This window comes from Haliaeetus albicilla, chromosome 6, assembly GCF_947461875.1.
Source record: "Haliaeetus albicilla chromosome 6, bHalAlb1.1, whole genome shotgun sequence".
In the NCBI taxonomy this organism is placed as follows: domain Eukaryota; kingdom Metazoa; phylum Chordata; class Aves; order Accipitriformes; family Accipitridae; genus Haliaeetus; species Haliaeetus albicilla.
Genome location: NC_091488.1, coordinates 9,765,081 through 9,791,335, shown reverse-complemented (window position 1 = coordinate 9,791,335; position 26,255 = coordinate 9,765,081). Strand labels below are relative to the sequence as shown.

The following is a 26,255-nucleotide window of genomic DNA, read 5'->3' as shown; positions in this document are numbered from 1 at the left end:
ATATCCTGCCTCAGGTGTCTCCTCCACAAATTGACAAGTCCTTTTGACCTCTCCTGGCAAGGCATATGGCTCATCCTTGGTTTCTTTTCATTGCCCTTCTCTCTCTGTTCCTTTGCAAACTCCTTTGTGTCCTCCTGTAGAAGAGGAGGCCTGACATGTCCCAACCCTCCAGCTGTGGGTGCACCAGAGCTGTATATGGAGGGAAAATGACACCTTCTGCCTGTCCTGATAGGCCTAATATTTTATTGGCTTTTTTTTGACCATCACTGCACCCTGCAACAATGGTTTCAGAGAACTGCCAGAGTGAGTCCAAGGGCTCTTGCCAGAGCCGCAGCTGCCAGTTCCAAGTTCAGCATCACGCAGGGATGGCATAGACGATTTCCTCTAGATGCAGTATTCCTTGCCATTTATCTACACCAAAGCTCCTCTGGGCACTTACTCTGCTTTGCGGGACCCTTCTAGTGTTCCTAATTATTAAGGTGGCACCTGCCTCCTCGAAATTGCTTAATAGGTTTCTACAAAAGATAGTAGAAGGGTGAGAAACACAAAAAGAAAGATATGAAAGGAAAATATAAGTGGGCTTTTTTTCAGTGGTAGTACATAGCATTTTGATATTGTCCTTATGATGTGATTTTTAATTATTTTTTTATAGGTGCATGACTGTAGCATAGGGTTGCAAATTTCTGTTTAGAATAATGATGAAAAGATAACCGGAATTTTGAGTTGGTTTTATGACCTGGTTTTATCCCCTGTACATCTTGTAAGATCTTTTTAATTTAAAAAAGTTTCAATAAAAGCATCATGGAGAGATTTCCTCCACAATTCTCAGTATTTAATCCATAGCCATCAATGAGGAAAAGCTGCAACTGGGGAGGAAAGAAATAAGCATCTCCAGTAATTCAATCAAGATTGTTCACAAGTACACAGTATACAAGGAAGGGGAAAATAACCAGAATGGCAGGGAATAGCTTAAAAAAGAAACTCCGTTAAGTAGGGGTTTGTGTACTTTTCAACTTTTCCCCTCTCTTTTGATGTTGCCAGCTGTCCCTACCTGGGACTGTTTCACCTTTGGAAATTGATGTTGAAGGGTGACCGTGAGCTTCTGTGGCAGTATCAGACAGGCTCAGCTTTGGTTTAGTTTACTACCTGTCTTCAGCGGTGTTACTGTAATTTATGTTTAATTATGAGAGTGGTCTAATTACAGATGAGGAACATGACATTTTCCCTTACCCTTCCTTGACCAAGATCTGGCTGATTACTTGACCTGGCGCTCTCGCCCAGCTGGGTGGCTGGGTCACTATGAGCCAAGTGTCCAGTGAAGGGGATGTGGTCACCATGTCTGAAGGGCAGTGAAAAAAAATTCCTCATTCAAAAGAGGCAGCTCTTAGCCGGTTGCCTGAGGAAATTACATTTATGCTTTGCCATGTTCACATATACATACAAGCCTGTATCTTCCCCAGGAACTTTTGAACCTGGGGGTCAATTTCAACAGAATTAGATGGGGGCAAGGTACGGATCCCAGAGATAAGCTCCAACTGTTCTTTGAAGATAGGGAGCTGCAGAAAAGAGACCTGATAGTGTCTTCAGTGAGGAAGGGTGGCAGTGAAAGTCCACTTCCCATTGCACAATGGAGAATTGACACTGTGGAGGAACTTAGAAAAAACTCCACTAAGGAGAAAAATGCAGTTGGAGATTTATCTTCCTAGACAAACATCATTCACCTGTTAAGACACGCATTTGTGGGAAACCCGGCCTCCTTAATTATGGTATGGCACGACTTGTGCAGCGTGCTACACCCGAGCTCTGCAGCTGCAGACTGCCCTGCCACACAGTAGACTTCCAAGCAGCTTTAATTATATACTTTTGTAAGAAGTTATCCAGATTTATTTAGGGTTGGCTGATGGCTTTTTAGGGTTCTTTTGACCGTCATTTTTTACAAGGATTGAAAATGTCTGCGTCTGTCGTGATCAAAACATTGTCTCTTTTCACTGCAACCAAAATACATTTCATTGCCCAAAATACAAACTATTTTCAGTTCATAGAATTCGCACTCCTAAACAAGATGGCAGTTTGTCAGAAATCTGGTAAGCCTCCAATACTCTCTCTTACAAAGTACTAACAGTTCATACTCATCTTCAGTGTCAGTATCATCCTCAAACTTTGTAAGATGGAGCAAATTAATACCCGGGTTACAGATCAAAGTACCCGGGGCCCTGTTATACTTGGAATCTGAGGCACAGAATTTGGTGGTTCCTACATCTTTTGGATTACAGAACACTGGCAAACCCTTAAAATTTCTTGTTCTTCATCACGTACCTTTTACATCCCACTTTTAAATGAAAACACTATAAAGGCTGTTTGGATGTAACTGATAACTATGGTTCCATAAACAACCTTTGAACAACTTACCTGCCCTGTGGCTCACCAATGGTGTGTGGACCGTATGCGCACACCCTGCAAAGACCACAGCCATGTAAAACTTGAAAACACCATAAAATTTTAAGAAATGGGTTTTCTAGTGCCCAAGCCCTCACTCAGCTATTTATTTGGACTTTAAAATAAACTTTGGAATTAAACAATGTTGGTTTGCCTAAAAATACTCCTTAACCTGGCAGTACAGGATCTGACAGACAGGCAGCTCAAATATGTGCAGTGGTTTGGGGAAGGCTACTAGGGATTGTAAAGCATTTCCCTCCTGCAAATAGTCAGTGTCCTTTTCTTGCTACTTCTGTATGAAGAAGTCCCTCTCCCAGCCCTGACACGACTGATGCCCTGAACTGTTTTCAGACCAACCACTATCCTTGCCAGTAAAACATTCCAGGTCTCAAGTGTAAAGTTTCTTCTGCTTGTGTGTCAAACATTATTGTTACATATTTTTAATAAGATGTTAGGTGTGCGTATTTCAGAATTTAACCTTATAATTTTAAATTAAAGCCAGAATCTGTAAGGAGGAGGATAAATGGGTGAAAATCAAGAATGCCTACCTGTGAAAGGGAATGACTACTTTCAAACTGGTGGCTGAAATTCATGATCACAAACATATCTGCATATGCATTGCTTGGATGGTCATAATATTGCGTATTGGCTGCTGGCGAACTTACGCTCGTATTTTCTTGAGCCCATTCAATCTGAAACTGAGTTACAGCATAGTTCTCATTTGTTCTACTAATTGCTGATACAGTGGTATCCTTGCTGCTTTTGCTGGTTCAGTATGCAACTTTTTATGATACAGATCTGCACACAAATCCTAGTTCAGACAGATTCTTCTCATGCAACTCCAATGGTAGGTAGCACCCGTTTTTTGCTCTCCCCATGTGCTGAATGTGGACAACCGACATGTTTGTAGGCTTTCATAGATTCGCCTTGCTTCTTGCCAGCCTAAGCAATGAATGCTACAGCTGCTCTAACAAGCGTGTCTTTGCTCCAGTATGGGAAAAAAAAAAAAAAAAAAGAAGCTCAGCCCATCAGATAAAGAAGCAGCGGCTACCCTCCTTCCTGGAAGGTAGTAGGACCCTTCAAGTAGGCTAGATGCCAGGGAATGAACCACCTCTCTCAGCGAAAGCCCATTTTTGTTCAGCGTCTTCCAAGAAACTACCTTCCCACAACTTTAACTCTTCGATCTATGCTCTGAGACCCCGTTCATTAGCAGAAAACCATGTTTACGTGCTGTGTCATCCCAAAACGGACCCAACTGCCCTCCAAAGTTCTTAAAGGGTTTGTTCTATTACAATATTTTGGCCCCAACCCCCCGCCATGTATTATGCTTGGTATTGCGTGTTTTCAGTTTAATCTGTCACACCCAGGTGATGTGGCCTGGTGTGACTCTCAGCACTCAGCATCCAGAGGAAGGTGAGACCCCCGTGAAGTGATGCTGCTGGACTGGCAAAAGCATTTGCCTCAGCCCGGGAAGGGATCTCTTACAAGCATTTTAATTCCTTGTGTGTTTTTCTATCATTTTTTCTTGTTAACTTCTAATGATGGCTCCACATATAGTCAAATAACAATTTCAGCTCAAAACGTAAGTGAACACTCACCCATATTCTAAAACTTACTACTGTGAGGCCTATGTGGTACTCACCTGATGGCCTTGCAAAAGCAAAAAATTGTTGCCCACATGTTTAGTTGTGTGAAATTTAGTGAACAATCTAAATACATTGGCTTTTTGTTTACATTCCAAATAGCAGATGGTGTTTAAATATTTTTTAAAGGTTTGTATGGCATAGAGCACAGCCTCATGGGAATCTCTCACCTTATATGCTACCATTGTGCAGGAGATCGATGTAATTATTTTCACTGCTTTTCTTATTTTTTTCTTTTGAATTCGTCTGGAGACAGGAACAAGGTGTTCTTGGTGAAGCGTTGTCAGCTCTACATTTTAAAGCTAACCTTTAAACCATTTCATCAGATAATTCTGCTTTGACAGGTTTTTTCTCAGTGTGGGGAACAACTATATAATTTACCTTTGTTAACGAGTTTTAAGAAGTTGCATGTGTGCTGAAGTACTTTGGCAAAAATAAACACTTTGTAAACTGCAACAGTTCCTGACTAATTCCTTCAAAAGAGCTTTGCTTTCTTCTACAAACCATCTAATTCAAAACTTGGAAGAGCACACACATGCAACTTAACATCTCTTTCGTATATAGTTTTCTGTGCAACATCTCAAAAATCATGGAACACACTATATCAGGGAAGTACTTTGTCTTCTGAAATTCACCGGGTGTCTCAGACACTGTTTTTAAGTGGCTGTTAAGAGAAACGACAGCCACCAGTTACTTGCCCAACTGGAAGAGCACTCCCAAAAGGTTCTTTCAATGCACTACTTTTAGGGCTAACAGGATGACAGTTTTCCTAACAACAAAGACGGTTCAAATCGTGCTCCAGACAATACTTATATCCTCTTGGCGGGGGGGGGGAAGCACTTCAGCCGCCCCTGGACAAAGCCCTACAAGCCCAGTTGTGCACAGAGGTTCTTTATTACTACGGCCGCGTTTGTGAGAACGGGAAGGGACGCCTGCCGCTACAGACCACGCCTGGGCGTGCAGCCGAAGCGCCGTACCCCTCACCTCAGCAGCGGCCTTCGCCACCCGCTGAGGCAGCAGCAAGTCTCCTCTCTCCCCTCCCCGCACCCCCCCCCCCAGCTCCGGGGCCGTGCTCCCCCCCCCACACCCCGCGGCCTCAGCGCGGCGGGGCCGCCGGTCCTTCTACCGCCGGTCCTTCTACCGCCGCCCCCCCCCGAGAGCCGCTGGCGGTCAGCGGACGGGCGGCGGGGGAAGGTCGGTACCTCAGACCTTCCCGCCGCCGCTCCCCGCTCTCCGGCCCGGCCGCGCCCTCACGCACCACAGCCGCCGGCACCGACAACCGCCCCGCCGAGCCCCCTCCCCGCGCCATGACGTCATCCCAGCCCGCGCCTGCGCACACCGCCCCGACCCCCCGAAACGGGCGGTGGGCGTGGCCCCGCGCGCGATGCGGGCGGGGCGGGGGGGAGCGGAAGCCAACGCAGCCCCCCGCGTGCGTGCCTGCGTGCCGCGCCGCGCCTGCTCGGCCGGCGCGCGCCCCGGCGCCCGCCCCCGCGCGCGCTCGCTCGCTCGCTCGCTCCGTGACGGCTTTGCGTGACGGCGGCTGGGAGCGCGCGCCCGCCCTCCAGTAAAGCCAGCGCCTATCGCCGCCGCTGCCGCTTCTCCTCCTCCTCCTCCTCCTCCTCCTCCTCGCGCCTGGGAGCGTAATCAACGGCCGCGCCTGCAACTCCCCGCCCCTCCCCCTCCCACTATTATCCTCCCTCCCGGCGCGCGCGCTCCCCCCCTCTCCCCTTCTCTCTTCCCCCCCCCCCCCTCCCGCCCGGCCGGGAGCGCGCAGCCGCCTCGCTCGGCGAGGGAGCGAGACGGCGCTGCCGCCTGCCGCCGGCCCCTCTCCTCTCCTCCTCTCCCCGCCGCGCCGCGCCGATCCCCTCCATGGACCTCGCGCCGCCCCGCTAGCCGGAGCTGCCCGCCCGCCCGCTGCCGCTGGGGAGTAGCCGGCTGAGAGGGGGCGGGAGGGGGGGTGGGGGGGTGGGGGGCGGAGGAGGAGGAGGAGGAAGGTGGGGTCGCGGAGTGTGTGACACGCGCGGGGAGCGGCGGCTGCGGCCCGCGGCAGGAGGAGCGGGGAGTCCCGGCGCGGCCGCGGGAGCCCCCGGGCGGCGGCGCCTCAGGAAGGTGGCGGCGGCGGCGGGAGCTGCCGTAGCGGTGGGGATTTACCGTGGTGGTGGTGGTGGTGGCGGTTGGCGCTGACCGGCAGGGGAGCGCGCCGCGCGGCGGGGACTGTGCCCGCGGCCCCCCCCCCCCCCCTCCCCCGGGCCGCCGCCTCCCGGGCTGATCCCCCCCCACCCCCCCCCCCCCACGCCCGGACCATGGCCGACGACGACGTGCTGTTCGAGGACGTGTACGAGCTCTGCGAGGTGATCGGCAAGTGAGTCCCGCGGGGACCGGGAGGAGGGCAGGGCCCGGGCCGGGCCGGGCAGGGCGTGTGCGCCGGCGGGTAGAGCGGGGGAGGGGGCGGCGGTGCTCCCCCTGCCCGGCCCCCGCCGCCGGGAGCCGGGGGAACGGGGGGGGGGGTGAGAGGGATGCTCTGCTCGGCACCCACCTGAGTCGCCGCCGCCGCCAGCGGGTCGGTGCGGGATATCCGGGTTCCCCCCCGTGGCCGGTGGCGGTGAGACGGCGGGTGGCTCCGCCGCGCTGCCCACCTTCGCCGATTACACGGGAGGCGGAAGGGGGAGAAGTGACCCCATGTTTCCTCCAGCCACCATGATTAACCGACCACCTAACCATCGCTCAGGCTGGCTGCAGCGAGCGGCAACCACTTCCCACCCCTTTTCTTCTCCTCCCCCCCCCCCCCCATATCCCATTCCTGGCACACCCATCAAGGATTGCCTATTGGGGAAGGGAGAGGGAAGATATCTCCCCGTAGATCCACCTATTCACTGGGTGTCTGCATATCTGTGCGCCAGGTGTTGGTTTTTCCTCCTCTTTGCTGCATAATAACCAGCTGCTTAGTGGCAGTAGTAGTGGCGCCGGGGTTGTGCTCGGTTTTCGTCCAGATCTTTCCCTCCGCTCTCATTCGTGTGGAAATAGAGATGTATAAGGCAGCAGGAGTGCTTGGCCTTTCGAGTCGTCTTATGCAACTGCTATTAAACCCATGTTCGAGGCTTGTATCGAACCGAGGAGTTGAGGTAGTTGCTGGCGTTCCCCAGCAGCCTGTTTCGGGCTACAGCTGTTGTAGGGTGGATGAAAATGACAGTTCAAGTCTCAGTCTGCGTAATCGCACTAGGAAAATGCATAGAATCCCCCCAAATCAGATTTGTGACAAAGAATTAAAGCTGTACTCCGTTCCCCACCCCCCCCCCCACATGTTTTTGTGACCGCTCGGTTTCAAAATCCATTTTTTATTTATCCATCATCTTTCATGTGTTTTATGTAGTTGTGTCTGTATTGCAAAATGGACATGAAAGATGTAGCAATATTGTGACTTCCTAATTTTCCGTATGTTTCTGATTCTGAAGCTGAGATTGCTGCGGAAGCCTTAGTAGTGACACTGTTCAGAGTGTTTGCATTTTTTTTCTTTCTGACAATGAATTTTATAGGAATAATTGTTCACCGTGTTTTGATTATAAACAAAGAATTTTTTCTGCATGTGTTCTCTTGCCCGCTCTCCAGCAGTATGCTTTTCAGTTTATATCAACTGCTGTCTACTTTCAAAGCTGGGGCTAAAAATAATCTAGAATTAATCTTTCCTCAGGATTCTACTAAAATGCTAGCCTTGGACTTAGCAGGTGACTTTGTTGTCAGCAGAAGTTTCAGCACTCAGTTCTGTCATTTCACGAGGTGTTACTACCTTTCTCGTAACACAAACAACTTTTTAAAATATTAGGCTTAAGGGGCCTTGTTTGCTGTCATAAACGGAAAGCGATTGCTTTAGCTTAATGCTGGTTGTTGGTGAGGAGCTTCTGTAGCCGAGAAACAAAACAGTTATTAAACATGTTTTGAAGACAATTTTTGGCACACTCCTTTCACAAGAGGTTTTATGCTAACCACTGCAGTCCACACACTATTTTATTCATACCTGATTACCGTTAGAAAGAAGGTGCAGTGATTATGCGTGACCGCACACCCTTTTAGAGAATGGGTGATTCACAGGGGTCCAGATGTTTGCACATCTCAAATGACTTTTTGTTTTGTGATCAGAGAATTTTGAAGAGAGAGCTCAAAAACTGTGGATTAGGTATTAGCTACAGAAGTTCCACATGAGATTTAGGTGGTATAGATAGTATTGTGATATAACTAGATCTAACGGATAAATATTGAATCACAGTAGCATAATGATGCCAAGAGCACTGTAGCAAAAACAGGGTGGATCACTGAAAATAGCAGCAGTGATGGTGTGAAGGGTTGATAGCTCGTTGTGATTGCTCAGGCTTTTCCGCACAGATGTCATGTCAGTCCTCTAAAAAAAACCTTTAAAATAAATACGCAATTTCATGTACGGTTGTATAAGGAGTGTTCCTGTTTCTTTGCAATACTACTCAGGTGACTTCCAGGGAACCAGGGATGCAGCATCTTTTTTTAGCTTACAGATTCTGGGTACCACCTTGCCCATCTTTAGGCAACTTGAGGAAAGCTGCTGTAAATCTGCTTTGAATTGCTACGTATGCATCTTACTAAACATCCTTCAGTGAAACATCCACTAAATGTCTGCACATTCCTGTGATTTATTATTGATTGATACAGTAATTTAGTTCTTGCAAATAGCACATCTGGCCCAGATTTGCGTTTCAGACACATGAAATATTAAAACGTGTGATTTATCTTTCCTAAATAGTTAGTTACCACTGTCATTTAAGGTAGTAAAAAGTATTTTCACAAAGGGTGTGGGAAAGAGATCTTTGCCTGTAAAATGTCTGAATATTTAGTCAAAGTTCCCATACAATTTACTAGAGATGTAAGGAGAGAGTTTCTTAGCTGACAGCATGCGGCCCAGTTTGTTGAGGCATATTCTGATCTTTAGGATAAACTTTAAACACTTTTACATACAATAAACTGGTAAGACTTACTTTGTGTGAACACAGTAATAATAGCTTTTGGTGTGCTGGAGTGTGGAACAATTACAATGCAATAGTGTATGAATGAATTGATTGGAATGACAGTGATAAACTGTTTATTATGTGATATTTAAAGTGTTTAAGTTCTGCAAGCATGCATTTTCCATTTTGAATGGGTGCAGGAGAAAAGAAAGGCCAGGAGGGGTAAAGAGAAATTCTAGTTTGTGTTTCCTTTAAAAAAAAATAAATTAAGGGAAATCTTCATTTGCATGTATTTCCAGTATACCCTTCCATCACTGAAAGCTATATGGAGATAAAAATTGGAATAATAATCCCAATTTCTTGTTGAACTTTAAAAAGTGGTATTTAGGAACTAACATTAGTCATGTAGTTTACCTTACCAGATGTGTTATGTTCTAGGTTACTGTCTCATCTTCAGACTTGGCCGACACAAACACACTTCAAGCAAGAAGTAAATTGGGGATTTATAGATTAGCCTTCAAAAATGTGTTAACGTATCTCAGGATAACTGGTAGTGATGAAAACCACAGGTGTACCATTTTTTTTCAAACTTGCTTCCAGGTAACTTTGAAGAGATTCTCCCTGTATATTGGTTGAGAAATACACAATCTAAGCCTTTTGTTATGTTGATCAGACCATGGGTTTGATTGATGGTTCACAGATAATAGTGCTAAGTGTACTTCTTTATTAAAATTTTCATTCAGAACACACTGAGTAGTTTATAAAATGTAGTAGTTGTAGAGTTGAAACATCTTGGGTATTCATCTGCGGTGAAAACTGTTCTGAGTTTATCAGAGGAATTCCATGTACACATAGCAGCAGTTTTCTTTATGCCAAAGAGAGAATGCCTGTCTTTAGTTGGTATTGAATCTAGAAGACCGAAGCATGGCTTTTATGATAGATAGAGTCCTTCTTCTGCAAGGACTTTATTTTACATTATCTGGTTTTGAGTTTCTGCACCTCTTAAGATTCATGTCAGTTTATGTTAGCATTAGAGGAGTACCATAAAGATTGTCTGATCTTTCTGACAGTAGGATTGCAGGTTGCTTAAAAATTTCTCCAAATTTTTAAGTTGTAAATACTATGTGATAAAGTTGATAAAAGTTTATTTGTGTTTAAAAGAGCATTGATCACAACTGAAATAGTTGGTTTTCCTATTAATAGTCACTTAAACTGTAAATTTTTGTAATTTCATATTCCATTTGCGGACCATATATATGTACAATCATTGTGCATAGTAGTAGTGCAGTTGTTGGTATTTTTAATGCTAAAGTATAATGTGATGATTGGTGCTAACACTATTGTAGCTTTCAGGACATTCTCTGCAATATGGCTGGGTTCAATCTAGTTCTTTTCTGCACTGCACACTTGAGGATTTTAGTTTGTTTTCATCCTCCCTTCCCCTACGATGGGATGATTCTCTCTACTTGGGGTCTTCCATCTAGTAAAGAGGGGTTAAAGTGCCTAGAGCCTGCAGGTGTTCCTGTATTCTGCAGCCTACCAGGACTGCTGGAATACTGCAGGAGATTTGAGGGGAGGTTGCAAGGTCTTGGGGCGGGCAGTGGGACAGGGGACTTTTTTGCACTGAAATATGAAGGCTTGTATCCCATTGAAGTCAGGCAAGGTGATGGTGGTTGCAGTTCCATCCTAAGCTATTACCCTGAGATGGAGATGCTATAGATTTATGCCCCAGTCAGGGAGTGTTTAGGAAAGGGAGGAGAGAGCTCATGGATTCCTTGTCCAAGAAATATTTTAATAATTTTAAGTATTGTGATAACAAAACTGTGTAGAGGTATTTTGATGGTTTCAGTGATATTGTTTTTTCACTATTGCCTCCATTTTCTCTGCAAAGGAGTGAGAATACTGTTGACTGTCAAATGTTCTTTTTCTCTAATACACCACTGAAATTTTGCATCTCCTGTAAAACTGATGCAAATAACTAATGGATATAGTGTTGACAAACCAAATCAAAATGTGAAACAACTTTATTATGTACTCACTGTTTGGAAAGGGGGTAGAGGCAAGGGAGCTTCTCTGGGATATGGAAAGTGATTTGTCTAGCTTAGCTTTTGAGTTTTTTAGTACTGTTTGAAATACTAGTGTACTAATGGAACATTCTCAGCTCTTTTCTGTGTTCCAGTGTTTAAGAGTAACAGATTATAATGAATATTTGATTTAAGCATGAGGTCATAATGGGCATTACTTCAGGAAAATAACAGTAGATTATATGAAGTGTATAGTTGCTAGAATATCTCCTTAGCTAAGTTATTCTGCTATGGATTTTAACTGCAGTAGTGACCTGTTTCTACTTAAGAGGTTCTGTCTACTTCGGAGGTTCAACTGTAGCCAAACATGGGGTAGAATTCATATACCTAGTTGCAGAGTACAACATTTTAATCAGTACTCTCCATTTGTGTCCCTTTTTCTAGTGTTGTTTTGATAAGCAGCTGCATTCTTGCATACATCCTTATGATGTGAACAAGATGGCTGTAATGATTGGGAAGTAGAGGCTCGCTTAAGAGGGGAGTTTGAAGGAACTTCATCTAGGAAAACGCAAACGGAGAAAGATTGTGCAAGGGCTTTGCAAATATGTTTTTGTGCTTAAACACCCAAGGGAAGGAAGCCCTTGAAGATAAGAGCAGGTGACCAAATGTGTGCAGACTAGTCCCAAGTAATTTGAGGCTGAAAATTAGAATATTTTAGACCAATTTACTACTGAAATTCTGGAGCAGCTGTCCATGAGAAGTTGTGGGACAAAAAAAGCTACCTTGTCTTGAAGATTTGCAAAGTTAAGAGTTGATCTTTTTATTAAAATAGTATGAAACTTTGTTGCCTTCAAGAATGGGGGCTAGGCTTTGGGACCCAAGTGATCCTTGATAATCATTTCAATTCAAACACAATGCTTGAGATGAAATGCTTCAGGATAAAGAAATATTAGGGAAACAAAAGACCCGTATTTTATGTCAACAGCCACTCACCTACTCAGCCCGCTGTCTGATACAGTGGCCTTTTTATAATCTCTTATGCAGATGTCATGACAATGAACAGTAATTGAGTAGTATTAACCCTAATATGATGTTTCCAAAGATCACTTTTCAGAAACCTGTAGTCACATTAAATGTGCCATCTAAAGAATGGTGACTTCAGAATTCAAAGTGGTTGCTGTTAAAAGTAGGTATTTTATGCCAAATTATGGACCTAATAAAAATAACTCTTACGAATTCTCCTTTCTTCCAGGAGTGAGTACTTTTTCTTAATATACAGTGTGAAAATGCGTATACAGGATGTGTTACATGCATGGCCAGAATTATCTTCCCTAGTCGTTTAAAAAGTTAGACTGATCTCTTAAGATAGTGTGCTAATCAAGTAATATGCACACTGAAAGAACCCCAAGAAAACCTTTTCTTTTTCTTTGCGTATGTCAAATAAGCATGTAAGAGGATACCTAGGTAAGGCATCCAAAGCATGGCAAGAGAGAGCCTTCACTTCAGTGTAGCTGTAAACTGAACTGTGTTTTAGAGTGTCAGGTTAGTAACTTCTTTTAATAAACTTCTGCTGTATTCAGAGTGAGTTACAATGTTTCTTGGGAGATGTCTATTGGTAAAAGGAATGCCTCCCCTGTCCAAACAGAAGTCCACAGCAAGCTTTGACATTTCAGTTACAATAGTGTTACTAGTGTTTAAGCCCCATTCTTACCAATATCTTTTTCTGAAATGGAAACAGCTAAATAAGGTTTGGAATAATTTTTGGAGCTTGACCATAAAAGACCTTTGCATTATAATAGACTATTTCCTAATGTATTCTCAAATAACAGAAGTGACCCTCCCTTGGTTAACAAGTACCTTGCTCTTTTACTTTCATACTTTTTTGCTAGAATAGGGTAAGAAGGGGTAGCCAGAAAGCTACTACTGTCTTTTATTGCAACATTCAAGGTACAGTGGGGCTGTACTTTCCTTCCAGCCTTAGGATTTGTCAGAATTCTTGTATTGTCAATATTTTGTCAATTTCTATATTGACTTAGCTTTTTCAGAAACCAATAGTTAAAACATGTCTTCGCTATGTGAAGACATTTATAATTGATGCATAGTTCTCACACACTTACAAAGTTCATTGTGTGCCCTTTAAGTTCTGTATATTTTCCTTCCACCAGAGGTTTCTAAGTAGCATTTGGTTAACTAGTTTTCACCTGGCTTCTTCACCTGTTTCTTTGGCTACCCAGTGGCATGTGTAACTGCTTGCAGGTACTCTGATTTCATTTTTGACTAACATCCCCATTTTCTTTTCTGGATAGTGTGGACATAAGCAATTATTCCTAGCATTTAATACTGAGTAAATTTCCTAGGATATGTGAATTAAGAAAGCTGTAAAGAACTTGCCTCTGAACAATTTTTAGGCGTAAAAGCTGGGGTCTAAGTCCTGTATGGGCACTTAAACTGGTATAAAATGTGTTCTGTTTCAGTTCAGTTGTTTAGGAAGCACTTTCAGCTAAGTTGAAAAAAATAGTTTCATCTCATCAAAGTGTCAGTTCTGCTGTAGTTGAGATTGAGAAACCCTTACCATTTTAAAGTGTGCCTTTCCTAGGGAACACATGATTCTTAGCTAATTCATGACTTCATTTAAACTCACTGTTACCAGGGTTTGGAAGGTAGTTCATGTTTGGAAATTTTAGATCCAAATAGCTGTAGGGGTAAGGAAAAGGGTCTTAGCTGCAGTGAGGCTGAGGCTTCTCAGGTACAGTGGCCTTTAAGATACTCAGAACTTTGTGAAATCTGTCTCTAGATGTCTTCTTACATGGGTATGTAAAGTATCCATTTTTCTTTTGTGCCTTCAGGATTCATTATGGACTTTCCCAGTATTAGAGCCGTTGTCTTTTTTTAAAATAAATAAATAAACAAAAAACCCTTTACAAAGGTGGTCCCTGTTTTTCACCCTGAAACTTCTCACCTCTTCTGCCTTTTTGATGGAATACTGTAGTGCTCTTTCCAGAGGGGGGTGGGGTGGGGGGTGGGGGTGGGATAAAAAACCCCAAACAAACAAAAAAACCCACCACAAAACAAACACAACAAAAACCACAACAAAACCAACCCACAAACCAAAAGAAAAAAGTTCTTAGTATTTCTCCTAAAGGGAAGTTTAACTTGCCCTGACAAGATCTTTAGACATGTTCCTCTACTTTATTCTCCCAATTTTGTTTTGGGGAGAGGGTCTATGAGTAAAACCTTTGGCTGCATTCCTGATGCTCTAGCTTAGAGAAGCCAGCCAAAAGGGTCTCCTATTACTTTACTTCTGCCCTGCTCCAGGGAAATCCTGCAGCTGTTGCTGCAAATGGAGTTGTCAGCTGCCCACTTTTCTCCTTTTTTTTTTTTTGTCTCCAGATGTTGTTCCTGATACTGAACAGAGGGGAACAGTTTTGAACTGTGGGAAAGCACTAATTTACACTCGATTAGAGGGATCTATACACCTGTAAATGGAAGGCACAGCAAAGAAACAAGTGAGGCAATCTTATCTCCCTTCTCCAAACCACCATTCCATCCCCCTCTTACTGGTTAGGAGAAGATGATATAGAAGGTGGGGGTGAGGGTAGCCTGGGAACATTAAAAAAAATTTAGGGAGTGATACATTTCAGTGATAGGATCTTTCCTGCATCCATACCAATCTGACCTAGTAACATTTCCTGGAACAGAGCAGATCTTTGTGGAGCTCTTTAGTTTTGCCGGGGTTGAATTTTAATTCAGCAGGACCAAATAGGTTGGGTTCAGATGGGTTTAGAGAAAACAACTGTCTGGTCAGCGCTGGTCTAGCTGTAGAGCAGCTAACCAGGGCAGGATTTGAGGTGAAATTCTGCATATCCATAATCCTGCAGCCTCTTTAAGTATATCATGATTCCTGAAGGAGAACTGTATTGAGTTGTAGCTGGTGTGTAGATTCTGTAAACATGGTAGCAGTAGCCTTTCTCCTCTTTTTGCCCCTGTATGAGTCACTGTGGGAGTATATGAGTGCAATTTTGTAATGTGAGCTGAATTAAGTTTGCTGCTGCTGGAAGAGGGAGGTCTTGCTCTCTTTATGTGCTTCCATGCCCTGCATGATCTACCCTTCCTCTTTACCAGCTTTAGCATTCATATGATCTATAGAAGTCAGATGCACTACAAAAATATTCACTTGTTGAATGTGTTATTCTGCTGTTTTCACTGGTTTGACTAGACCTACAGTGCAGTCAGGGCTAGCTCAAAGTAGAAGACTTAGGGATGGAGAGAGATAAGGTGTGCAGGACCCCTTTCCTCTCATCACGTTTGACAGCCAGGAACTACTAAGGCCATATCCTAAAATGCTTTATTGTTGTTTTTTAAAACATGTTTGGCTTTTTTGCATAATAAGCTGAAAGATAGCCTCCAAATGCTTTCCTGCAACAACCCAGAAAATGGTGTGGAAAGGGGAGGAAAAAAGGGGAAGATTTTTTTTTTTTTAAAGGAAAAAAATAAGTTGCATATTAACAAACAATTATTAACATACACACACACAAAAAAAACCCACTTAATTGCTTTTATGTTCTTACTTTGCTTCTTTCTTCTTTCTGTACACATAGACACTCCCTGTAATTAAAACCAAGCACTAACTTTATGTCAGGACCTCACCTCATTCGGGATTTAAATTGGATACACAATAGAGTCAAATTAAAATTAGGAAGGCAACTGTAAATCTGGGATTTTTATTTTTTGAATATTTTAATTAATTCTTTGAAGCATATTAGTTTATGACCTGGTCAGATGCTCTTCAAGTGTGCATGTGTTTTGTTGGGTCCTTCAGGGCTTAAATATTAGCAGCTGGATGTCCTCTAAAGTGCAAGCAAGCTTAATGTTTGTGAGTGCTTCTGATTTTTATAGAACCCAAATCTAAGTCTGTTACTTCTAGTTCTGATGTGATTAGTGCAGAAGTACTGATAGCATATTTGGGGAAATTCAATAAATTCAAACCCAAAAGTTTCCCGAGCTACCTTTTTTCAGATTTTGTTTTGCTCTAAAACTAAATTTAAAATGAATTGTATTGATCAAGAACTTGTTTAAATTAAAATTTTTGCTGGGTGTTTGGTTTTGGTTTTGGTTTGTTTGTTTGTTTGTTCTTTAGGAAAAGTTCTGTGTTAGTATATCTAGATCAAGTTTAGATTGAAAAGTACCAACTTCTGCTTACAAAAACCACTGTTTTCCTTTCTGCAGCCCCTAAACTAGAGATAATTTCTTCCTTAGTGTGTTCCTGCAAGTGTCTTAATTCAGAGCTTCAGCACTACAGAGATGAAAGCAACAAAACAGGCTTTTAGAACTGAAGGTCAGACAGAACTGTTTTGCTCAGTTACAGTTATTAGATTTTTTTTCTTTCCTTTTTTTTTTCTTTTTTCCTCTGTAGAAAAAATGGTTACCTGTTGGCTGGGTTTCTCGGATGCTCAGCCCTTAAGGTTCAATTATCTTTAAAAGCATAAAGTAAACAGGGTGTTTAAAATATCAGGAGCTCTTTCTCTAATCTTAGATCTCAAATGTATCAGCTGTAGGCACTTCCACTTGGAAAGTATTCAATACTTCATAGCTGCCATTGAGACAAGATACTTTCTCAGCTCTTACAGTTGTATCTCCTTTCTTGGATTCTTAGTTTCTTCGTTGTTTGAAGTTTTCAAATGTAAATTGTCTGTTTGCTCTGCTGGTTAGGGATATTTTCAAATAGATTGTCATCTGTAGAGTTGGTTTCCTTGTGTTGTATGTATGAAATACTTAAAATTCTCTCAGAACAGGGACTGGGAATCAGATGTCTTCTTTTTGCTTAGTAAGTCTGATCATCATGGATGCTTCTTTTCCCTTCTTAGTGATCTGGTGAATATTAAATGATTCCATAAAACATCAGCTGGGCGTGTTGAGAATACCTTTGTTTCCCATATCTTCTAGCCTGGTTAGTGCTTTTAGGGAAGGACTTGAATATGTGCCTCCCAATTTCGGAGTGAATGTTCCAAGCACTGATGAGTGAGTAGTAGCTGCCGCTGCACTGGGCATGGACCAGCAGGTTGGTTCTGAGAATGTGTCCCAGTTAGTAGCTAGGCAAAATATGTAGCAGAAGTGCTGGTTTGGGTATTCTGTAGTTGTGAGATACTGAGCTATTTGTTGCTGTTGAGACAGTGCTTTTCAATATGCTAGGATCCTTTTGTTTTAGAATTAAACAGCAAACTCAGAAGTATAGAATTTTAGGGTATTCTCAGGGATGCAATTTAGCAGAAAGGTGAGATCACTTTGTGAAACTTTTGTGATTCTTTCCCTGAATATTTGTTGTTTTTCAGAATAGGGCTTAGTTTCCTATATTGCTAATGTATTTTTAAAAAATTTAAAGTGTTGCAGAAAACTAAGAGTTGAAAATTCTCTCCCTGAAACTGAGCCTATACGCAACTTTCTAGTATTTGTTACAGTTGCAAAGCTGAGGAAAAGCATGAGAATAATACTGTCCTGAAGTGTGGTTTCAGATATATGGCTGGAACATTCAGGAATCAGTGGTTACTTCTGAGAATACTGATACGTGGTAGATTCAAATACGCATATTTTATTGAAAGCTGTTTTAAAATGTTTTTTCTGATATGTGCTAAAAATTGATCTGTGAAGTCATTGCATTTAAAAATAAAGCCTTACTGTGGTTTATACCTGTTCTTTCTAATGGGTTTCCAATTTTTTTTTGTCACTGTTTAAAAAAGGAAAGAGAAAAAAACAACTTGAAATGTTTACTTTTTGAATAAAGCTGTAAGAATTATTCAGAACTTTCCTTTTCATTTAACTTTTTCTCTTACCCTCAGTTGATAGCTTGAGACTTTGCTGCCATCTCTAGTTTCTTGACGAAATTTATCTTGAGCTGCTATTTGGTCCTACATTTTCATCTGTACTCTTAAAAAGACAAAGTTTGGCTGGATTTCATGACTGACTGCTGTTAGAAGAGTTTGTTTTGTAAAGCCTGTATCAGTGAAGAAGATAGCTGTGTCCTGTGTTTATTTCCTTTAGAAAACATTAGGGAGTTTCTCTGAAGAGAATTATCTTGTATTCTTCCTTGCCTCATCTTCAGATACAGCTGTAGTTAATAAGCAAACTTTCAGCACTTTTTTGCTCTTGTTTTGGCTGTTAAACATTTGCAAGCCACACTCCTGTTACTGTTCTTACTGTGATACAATACCTTAAGTTTTTAATCTTAGTTTGTTTTCTGTAATTTTAAGAGACGTTTCAGAATGGTTATAGTTTGGTTTTAGAGATTAATATGCTGTCTTACACCACTTTTATGCATATTTATATCTTTTGTAAAAAGTGGTTCTGTTCATCCTCCTCCTTCCTACACCTTAGAGTGCTTTCAGAATATCTTGAAGAAAGGATTATACTGGATCTGACTCTGCTTTCTCTGTTGGTTGATTAATGAATATAGAACAGTTTTATTTTTTGCTAGTCTCTTCAGTACCAACATTTTACTTCTGATTTCAGTGTCAATATACCTTAATGGTTTTTTAAGGGTTTCTCTGCCAGTTTTCATTCTTTCAGTATTTCTTTTATAATATAAAGCTCCTCAGTAGCTCTGCCAAAGCTTCTTTCTGCCTTTTTTCCCCCACTTTGCTTTCCATTTATTTTTCATATCAATACTTTTATATGTTGTTTCACACTGTATGTGCTGGCCTACTCTGAGATCGAATTTAGTTTTCTTCAGACTCACTGGCCTCCCAGCAGACCGTAGGATGTCTGTCAATCAGAATTTTGCTCCCATGGAAACTGGCTTGCTGCAGAATCGAACTACAACTTCAGTTTCTGAAATCAAAACTAACAAAAAGTTTCTCTAGTCCTCATAGTTACAAGATCCTTTGAAAAAGTGTCATTGTTACAGTTTTATCTTTGAATTTGCAGCCAACTGCAGACCGTAGTGTTGAGACCTGGATTGTTTTCCTTAGAGGGAGTGGTACACAGTAACCTGTTTTGTTACTGTCTCCTGAAAAGTCCTGATGACAGTTCAGGTACCTAGTATGTGATGCTCCCCCCCCCCCCCCCCCCCCCAATATTCATAAAAGCTGGGGGGGGGGGGAAGCTTTTATTCTAGCAGGTTGACTGTGCTTCCCTACCCTCTTGGTTTGGGGGAAGAGCACACAAGCATGTTTTATATCTAATAATTACAAACTTGCTCCAATCTTTCCTGTATACTGTAACTAGCAGAAAATATTTTTTATATTTTTCTACTTTATCTAATCTCTGTGGCTTTGGGGCGGGTAGAGGTAGTACTCAAAGAATAATTAAAAAATGCTTCTTTTTTTCTCCCTGCTACTTCTGTTAAGCTGCTGCTGGTTTACAGGATAACTCTTGAAATCTCAGGAAATGGAAACTTGCATGCCTACTGCCCATGTTCAAGGTCCTGTTACTTCCAAAAATATAAGCCTCCAAGGGAGAGGAGAAAGTCGCATCTCCCAAGTCTGAAACTGTAACATATCTTCTGCAGGAGCGTATGTGTTCTGTGGAAAACATTATGCCAGTAAGCTGGTTTGAAGGGGTGTGATCCTGCCCTGTTACTAAATGAGAGATAATATCAACACTGTGGGTTTTTTGGTTTTGTTCTTGTTTTTTAAACTTTATCCACATGTAAATGGGCTGGTGGTAAAATTCTTCATTTTTTTCCCCTCATTCTCCTTCACTTCTAGTAAACTTAAATATGATCTTGCATCTTATCAGCTTAAATGCTATTTGGAGAAATTGTTGTTTTTAAACCTTCAGAAAGTATGCTGTTCATTAATGACATGCAAGGATCTTTTGATCAACATTCTTTGGAGTGGCTCAAATGCACAAAGGTGTGCTAAGTCCAAATTCATATTTGGCCAAGTGCTAATTAAGCGTTTTTCTTGTTTGGAGTTAGGACCCTGTGAAACATGCAAAACCCCTGTATTCTTGTCTGCTTTAATGGATATGAGCTGAGTTGTTATGGTCAGTATCTTGCTCAGGAGCAAATTTTTGATCCTGGCATACTTAATGCGAAGGTGGACAGTATCCATCTAATGTGAAAGTATCCTTTATTTTTTGGTGGTTTTTTTGGTTTGTTTGTTTGTTGGTTTTTTTTCCAGTTGTTTCAGATGTTTTCTATATCTTCCCTAGTCCTGTTTCTCAGTAAAGCGTATGTAATCTGTTACCTTGTCTTTTCTAACAGGTAGGTTGGGAAGGGCTATTTCTAATTATTAGCAAGCTAGTAATCAACAAGGTAAATATGCTGATATGGTTTGGGATGATCCAGTATCCAAAACTGTCAGTGTATTTATGAATCTTTGGTGCCATTCAGAGTGGACTGAAAAAAATCATGTTCAGCTTTTCAGTATTATGTTGGAGGTGACTTGCTAATGAAAACTGATTAGCATATGCTCTTTCATCAGTTAAAATGGTTTCTTGGTTTACATTCTTGAGAAAACCTGTCTAGTAGTAAGATTCTAACTGTAGTCGGACACTTGCCATAAAAAGTTTATTTAAATTATAGTCCATGTTGGTCTATGTAAACAGTTTGTAATGTTTGTGTAGTATATGAAAATCTTACTGATTTACACAGGTAATTCTGTAAAATGGGAATTATTTCCCTGTGAAGAAGTTGACAGCAAATAGTAGAAAATGTTCACAATATTAATATTGCAGATCAAATTCTTTGTCTTGTCCAGAAAAGTTTCCGTGCAAATGTTCACTTTCAAAGATTTTTACATTTCATAGTAAAATGTATATAATGAAGTTCTAAAAAAATCTGCCAAGCAGTGTTCCTTCAGATGTGTTCCCCCTGCCTTGTCATTTTTACTCATGTTCTTACAGTTTTGAGGCCTAAGCTAGACTGAAAAAAAAAATCTGCATTAAAAGGAGTGTCTCTCCCCCCTTCCCTTTCATAAGTTTCTCACTGAGTCATTCTCTTCAGAGATTTTGGCCAGTTTTCCAAATACAGAGCAATTACTTTTAAAACCTTCATCTTTACCTGGATAGGAATCAGGGTACACCGGAAAGCAAATTGCTGTGTGAACAGTGACGTGTCTTCAGGAAAACAGTTAAGCCAGGAAACCAGTTTATCAGAAAGATTACATGTGTTTGGTTTTAGAAGGAAAGCACAGATGATATCAATTTTTTTTACCTCTCAGGCAAATATTTTCTGCTTCTCAGTGGACTACGTGTGGTTGTCACATGTTGGAAAACAGTAGTGAGAGAAGAGGCTTTTGGTGTTGGCTCCCTTTCAGTGATGCTACCTTAGTGATGCATGGACCATGTGATATTTGGAATCTAGTTTGTTACAGAGGAGTGTCATATAGTAAATATACCCATCTGTAGTATCCCATGTGTAGAAATTATTTTGTTAAGAACCAGGCCAGCACCTTCCTTGAATGTTCCAAAAAAGCCCAAAAAGAGGAGGACAAGGAGATCATTAGCAGTTTTGAATATACATATTTTAAAAAAACTTCTTCTAGTTTGGCATAATCTTCCTCCAGCTTGTGTTTGAAGCCGCATTCAGATTAGACTCTCAATAATAAAGTAATGGCATTAAAGCTTTGTTCGGGGCAGATTCTTCCAGAAAGGACAAGACTGTAAAGATGGACTTTTCTAGCCTTATGAAGGGAGTGCTTTCTCCTTAAGATAGGAAATGAGCAATCAATTGGAAATAGATAATCAATTCTGAAAGTGTGCCTCAACCATAAAAAAAATAAAAATGTTACCCTAGATATATGGTTGAACTATGTAAAATGATTTCTAGATATCTTAGAGCACTCTTTTCATGGATTACATATTCTGGTTTTGGCCATAGTAGGATCTGATTTTGGCTATAGCAGCTGGTGTTGGGTAAGATTTCTGTAACAAATGGGGGGATCACCTTTGTATTCAGAGGGAAAATACCCTAGGTATAGAGAAGACCGTGTTTATTCTGCATTTCAAGTCTGCACCCAGAGGGGAGAAAAGAAGCAAGATTTGAATCTCAAGAGGTGTGCAGAGGGTTCCTTTAGTTCTTTCAGTTGCACTTTAACATAAAAATGAGGAAGGGGGTTTTGATTCAATTTGTAGTATGTGTTTGCACTGAGAATCAGGAACAGGATCTCCATTGGTAGGGGCTAGTTAAGGTGACAGTTCAGACCTGTTCAGCTGCTTCTCAATTGAACGTGGAGAGAAAAAGCAGGTAATAGCAGTGACCATCATTCTGCCTAGTTCCTACTAACATATCACTGGATCTTCAGGTAGAAGTAAATGAGACTTGTTTTTTGCAAGGTAGGATAGATTTGAAATTAATGCTTGGACAAACTGGTTAAAGAAAACTTTACTTAGCTGCTGCAATTTCTTATTTTAATTAGTACATTAACTTCTGAAATATGGCTAAGCTTACCCAAGAGACTTTTATAATAAGCTGATAACTGTCTGTGGGGGAAAAAGGGGGTTTGTTCATTTGTTTATTTTTAAAGCATATGCATAGCATAATTTTTAGTATGTTGGGGGAAAAAAAAAAAAGCGGGGGGGGGAGTTTCGTACAAACTGTTTGGCAGTAAACCCTACCTTTCAGCATTTCAATCTTACTCCAGCTGTGAAGGTTCATGCACTACAGCCTTGGAACTTTTTCCTACTTGTTGTAGCTGTACTGAAGTTGCATCTCTGCAGAAGGCTGTGTAAGATTTATCATCTGCTACCATGTCTACCAAAGGCTTTCACCACCAGTCAGGATGCATGCTTCAGTTCTCTTTTGCCAGTTACTCATTGCCAAGACTGAGCCTTGTCTGCACCCAAACTTGAGGCAGGCCAGGTAGATGCACTTACTGTAGTATCTGCAATCCTTTTTTTATTCAAAATGTAACTGGATGTTAAGTTTTGTGTTAATTTGTTTTAAGTCCATTTCTGGGACTTCCCCCACCCCACTCTGACTTGTCTGAAGGTCTCAACAAAGACTGAAGACTGTCAGATACCTTACATCAGAAAAAGTAATTTATATTCAGAGAAAACTACTTGCTAAAATACTTTCATGCTGTTCTGTCCAGTCAAAAGATGTAATTTTTACTTTTTTTGTACCTGTCACTCATACTGAGTTTTATCTCAATTAGTATTTTGCCATCACTGCTTTAAGATGAATGAAACAATTATGTTTTTCCAAATATCCCCAGTGCTGATGTTTTTGAAACATATTCACATCTCTTATGGGTTATAAGGTATAAAAGCAAATTAAAAGTTTGAGCTTTTATATTGTGACAAACTGAAGGGAAAATTATCTGTGGTTTAATGGCATTGAGTTCATCATTGTTTTTTTTGTCCTGATAAGAGTAAATGTGCAGTTTCTAGGTATGAAGTTCTACATTAAAAAAAAAAATACCGCTTAATATTTCTAAAGTGTCATCTTAATTTTTTTCCCCACAGAATTAGCTTTAGTTGTATAGCGTACTTTCTAAAATTATTGGTCAGTTCCAGTCCCTGCTTGAATAGAACTGTCCAGGAAAAATCTACATCTGTGTGTTAAATGGAATTGATTCCGGGCTACATTTAGACCAAGGATTTTGCCCAATTTCTACTTTCAGAAGCCTAGCAGAGCCTCAGTTGTATGCTGTGGTTTGCTTTTTATTATTACTATTTTGTTGTTGTTACTTATTTAGAGCTTCATCTGTACCTTAATTTCACATGGTGTCAAAAATCATTGATACTTACATTTGGGAGCAATAAATTAGCAGTGTGCTTCAGCAAAGTCTACAAACTCATGCTCAAATCTGATCTGCTGAGGTAGTTGCTTAGGATAGGTTTGAGCTCTGTTATGTTGCAGCAGTGAAGGAAACAGTGCAAAACTTCTCCTCAAACTCTGAATATTTTGACATAAGCTTTCTCAGGTCAAGTCTGGCTGTTTTAGAATATCTTGAACTCGGTGCGGAGCTCATCAAGCATGGTTACTTTTGATGAAAACTGGGGGGAAGGGGGATGGGGAGGGAGAGTAAGAAGCAAATTCTTTTTGTCCAGTGCATGGTTAGTGCACCAGCCCTGGCTGTTGGAGACCTGAGTTTGACCGAGTGCCCCTACTACTATGTTAGAAGTCAGACTTAGATGTGGAGCTCTACAGGTGTTCTAGCTGGGTGACTGTACGCAAGAATACACTGTTACAGGGCTACAGGTAGTGGGGAATTTAGATTGTATTCTTGCCTGTGAAGGGAACTACACTGTACAGGTTGGAGCTTCTAATGCTGTTTATGCGTCTTGTTCAATGCTGCTGGAATGAAGAGTACTTAAGCCTTTGGAGCAGGAGAAGTGTTAGAGCCATCTAGGATTTCAGTATATCCATAAAAATATGATCTGCTCCTTCTGGCTCTTTGTGTACAGTTCAGCTCATGAATGCTGGTTTTTGGTTTGGTGGTTTTTTTTTTTTCCTTTGGAGAGTCAGACTGGTTTAATCAGTTTTTCAGGTGAACCATCTTATATGCAATAATAGAAGACACTATTTCTAGCTCATATAAAAAGACATAAGGTATATCATAATGAAAGTAGTAAAGGTAAAAATTGAAGAATTTCATTAATGGTCTCAAAGACAGCTTTAACAACTTCAGAAGAACTCTTAGGAAAAGGAATATATAGAATAGATGTCAATATTTAAATGGACTTCTTAAGTTCTTAGAATTCTATGAAATAGGCTAGAGTTGCATTCTAGGTTCAACATATAAAACTTCTGTAAAGAGGATAAATATAAAGAAATTAAGACTGTAGAAAAGAACAAGCGAATAGGTTCTAGAGAATACAAGGTAATTTAAAGTGTAAAATGCTCTCATTTTCTCATTAAGAATTACAGTATTATAACATTTTATGGGAAAAGTATGAAAAAGCAGTCATTGGTACATATAAGGCTAATACATCAGAAAAAGAATAATTCTAAGAGTTCTCATAGCAAGTCTTAAATATACAACTGATTCGTTATTTATGTGTGTTTGGTAAGTGAAGGACTTCAAATTTTAGGGCTGCTATAGCAATCTCTGAAAATGTATATATTTTGTTTAAAAACTAAATCCTAGTTTAAAATAAATGCTTAACTTCTCAGTGTTATGCCTTTTTTGTTGTTGTTGTTCCTGAAGGGGAGGGAGCAGGAGTCATTGAAGTCCTGGCCAAGTGGATTCTGGAGGCTTGTTTTTTTAAGTGGAGCATGTTCCAGCCCAGTTCTGCTCAGGGGTGCATTTGCAGTTGCTGCAGGATGAGAAAGGGGGAAACAGAAGTTGGAATTGGAAGCTGCTGAGGGAAAGATTCCTACCAGGAGTGAATGTGGGAGAAAGAGGGAGGGAAAAGGATGAGTAGAGTAGGTTGATAGGAAGGAAGGAATAAGGAACTGTGTTTGAAAAATGAAATTGAATAACCAACCAGAGGAGGAAGATTGTGATTGCCAGCCTGCAAGGACAGAGAAAATGGCTTGAGGGAGGGAAAAGGAGCAGCAAGTAGAAATTAATTTACAGGTTAATAACAGAATGTTTGTAAAGGTGAGAGGAAAAACATGCCAGCTGAGCTAAAGGTTGTGGAAAAGCAGCAGCTGGTGCCTGAGAAGGTCTAGGGGAAGAGGAATGGAAGTGAGATGAGAATCATGGAAGGCAAGATTAGGATTAGTGAGGTGATAATCAGACATGACAGAGACTACTTTAGCAAAGCAGAACAGGCAGAAGGGTGTAAAGATTGATTCGTGAGTAGGGATGGAATGTTTGACAAGGTTATTGCCATCAATTCTTCCTCCAATATTCAGTGGCTTTTAAGTAGAATGTTTTTCAATTGCAATGATTTATTTCTTTGTGTGCCGTTTCGCGGCATGAACGGAGTAGAGGTTATTAGTATGTTAAAGTAAGCTATGAACAAAAATGTTGACTTCAGAAACTGTACTGAGATGAATCACAGGGGATAATCATGGGAGGTAACAGTTGACTTCTGTCGGCCATCTCAAGTTATATTTTCCCTGTTTCTTAATCCTATATTTTAACTGATTAAAGTACTCCTTAATCTTCATTCTTGCTCTTCCTCCCCCCTTCTGCCTAGTGCTTATGGCACAGCTCCTTTAATTTTAAATGAACTGTGTTAATTTAAATGTTTCAAATATTATATGTTTCTAACCTAGCTCATTCAGACTAAAGCAGGTTAGGGAACAATTGCACGAACAGACAAGGTGAGGGATGAAAGCATGCTTCAAC

At 41.2% G+C, this 26,255-nt stretch overlaps 1 protein-coding gene and 1 long non-coding RNA gene across 20 annotated transcripts in view; one reads left to right on the top strand and one right to left on the bottom strand.

Annotated features, from left to right (window-relative positions):
- Nucleotides 1–6,897, bottom strand: part of LOC138685639 (uncharacterized) — a 77,238-nt gene extending 70,341 nt beyond the window's left edge. The window contains exon 1 of the long non-coding RNA XR_011324963.1: nt 6,616–6,897. This is a non-coding gene — a long non-coding RNA (uncharacterized lncRNA). The remainder of the gene's footprint in view (nt 1–6,615) is intronic.
- Nucleotides 1–26,255, top strand: part of CASK (calcium/calmodulin dependent serine protein kinase) — a 242,662-nt gene that overhangs the window by 9,305 nt on the left and 207,102 nt on the right. For 2 of the 19 annotated variants that reach the window (XM_069784976.1, XM_069784966.1), the window contains exon 1: nt 5,845–6,441. The exons of 13 other annotated variants lie outside the window; for them this stretch is intronic. In XM_069784976.1, coding sequence (XP_069641077.1) covers nt 6,383–6,441 — 59 coding nt within the window. In that variant the 5' untranslated portion in view covers nt 5,845–6,382. Of the gene's footprint in view, nt 1–5,844; nt 6,442–26,255 lie in introns of those variants that run through there. 4 more of the 19 variants (XM_069784983.1, XM_069784972.1, XM_069784984.1 and 1 more) reach the window with 2 other exon arrangements.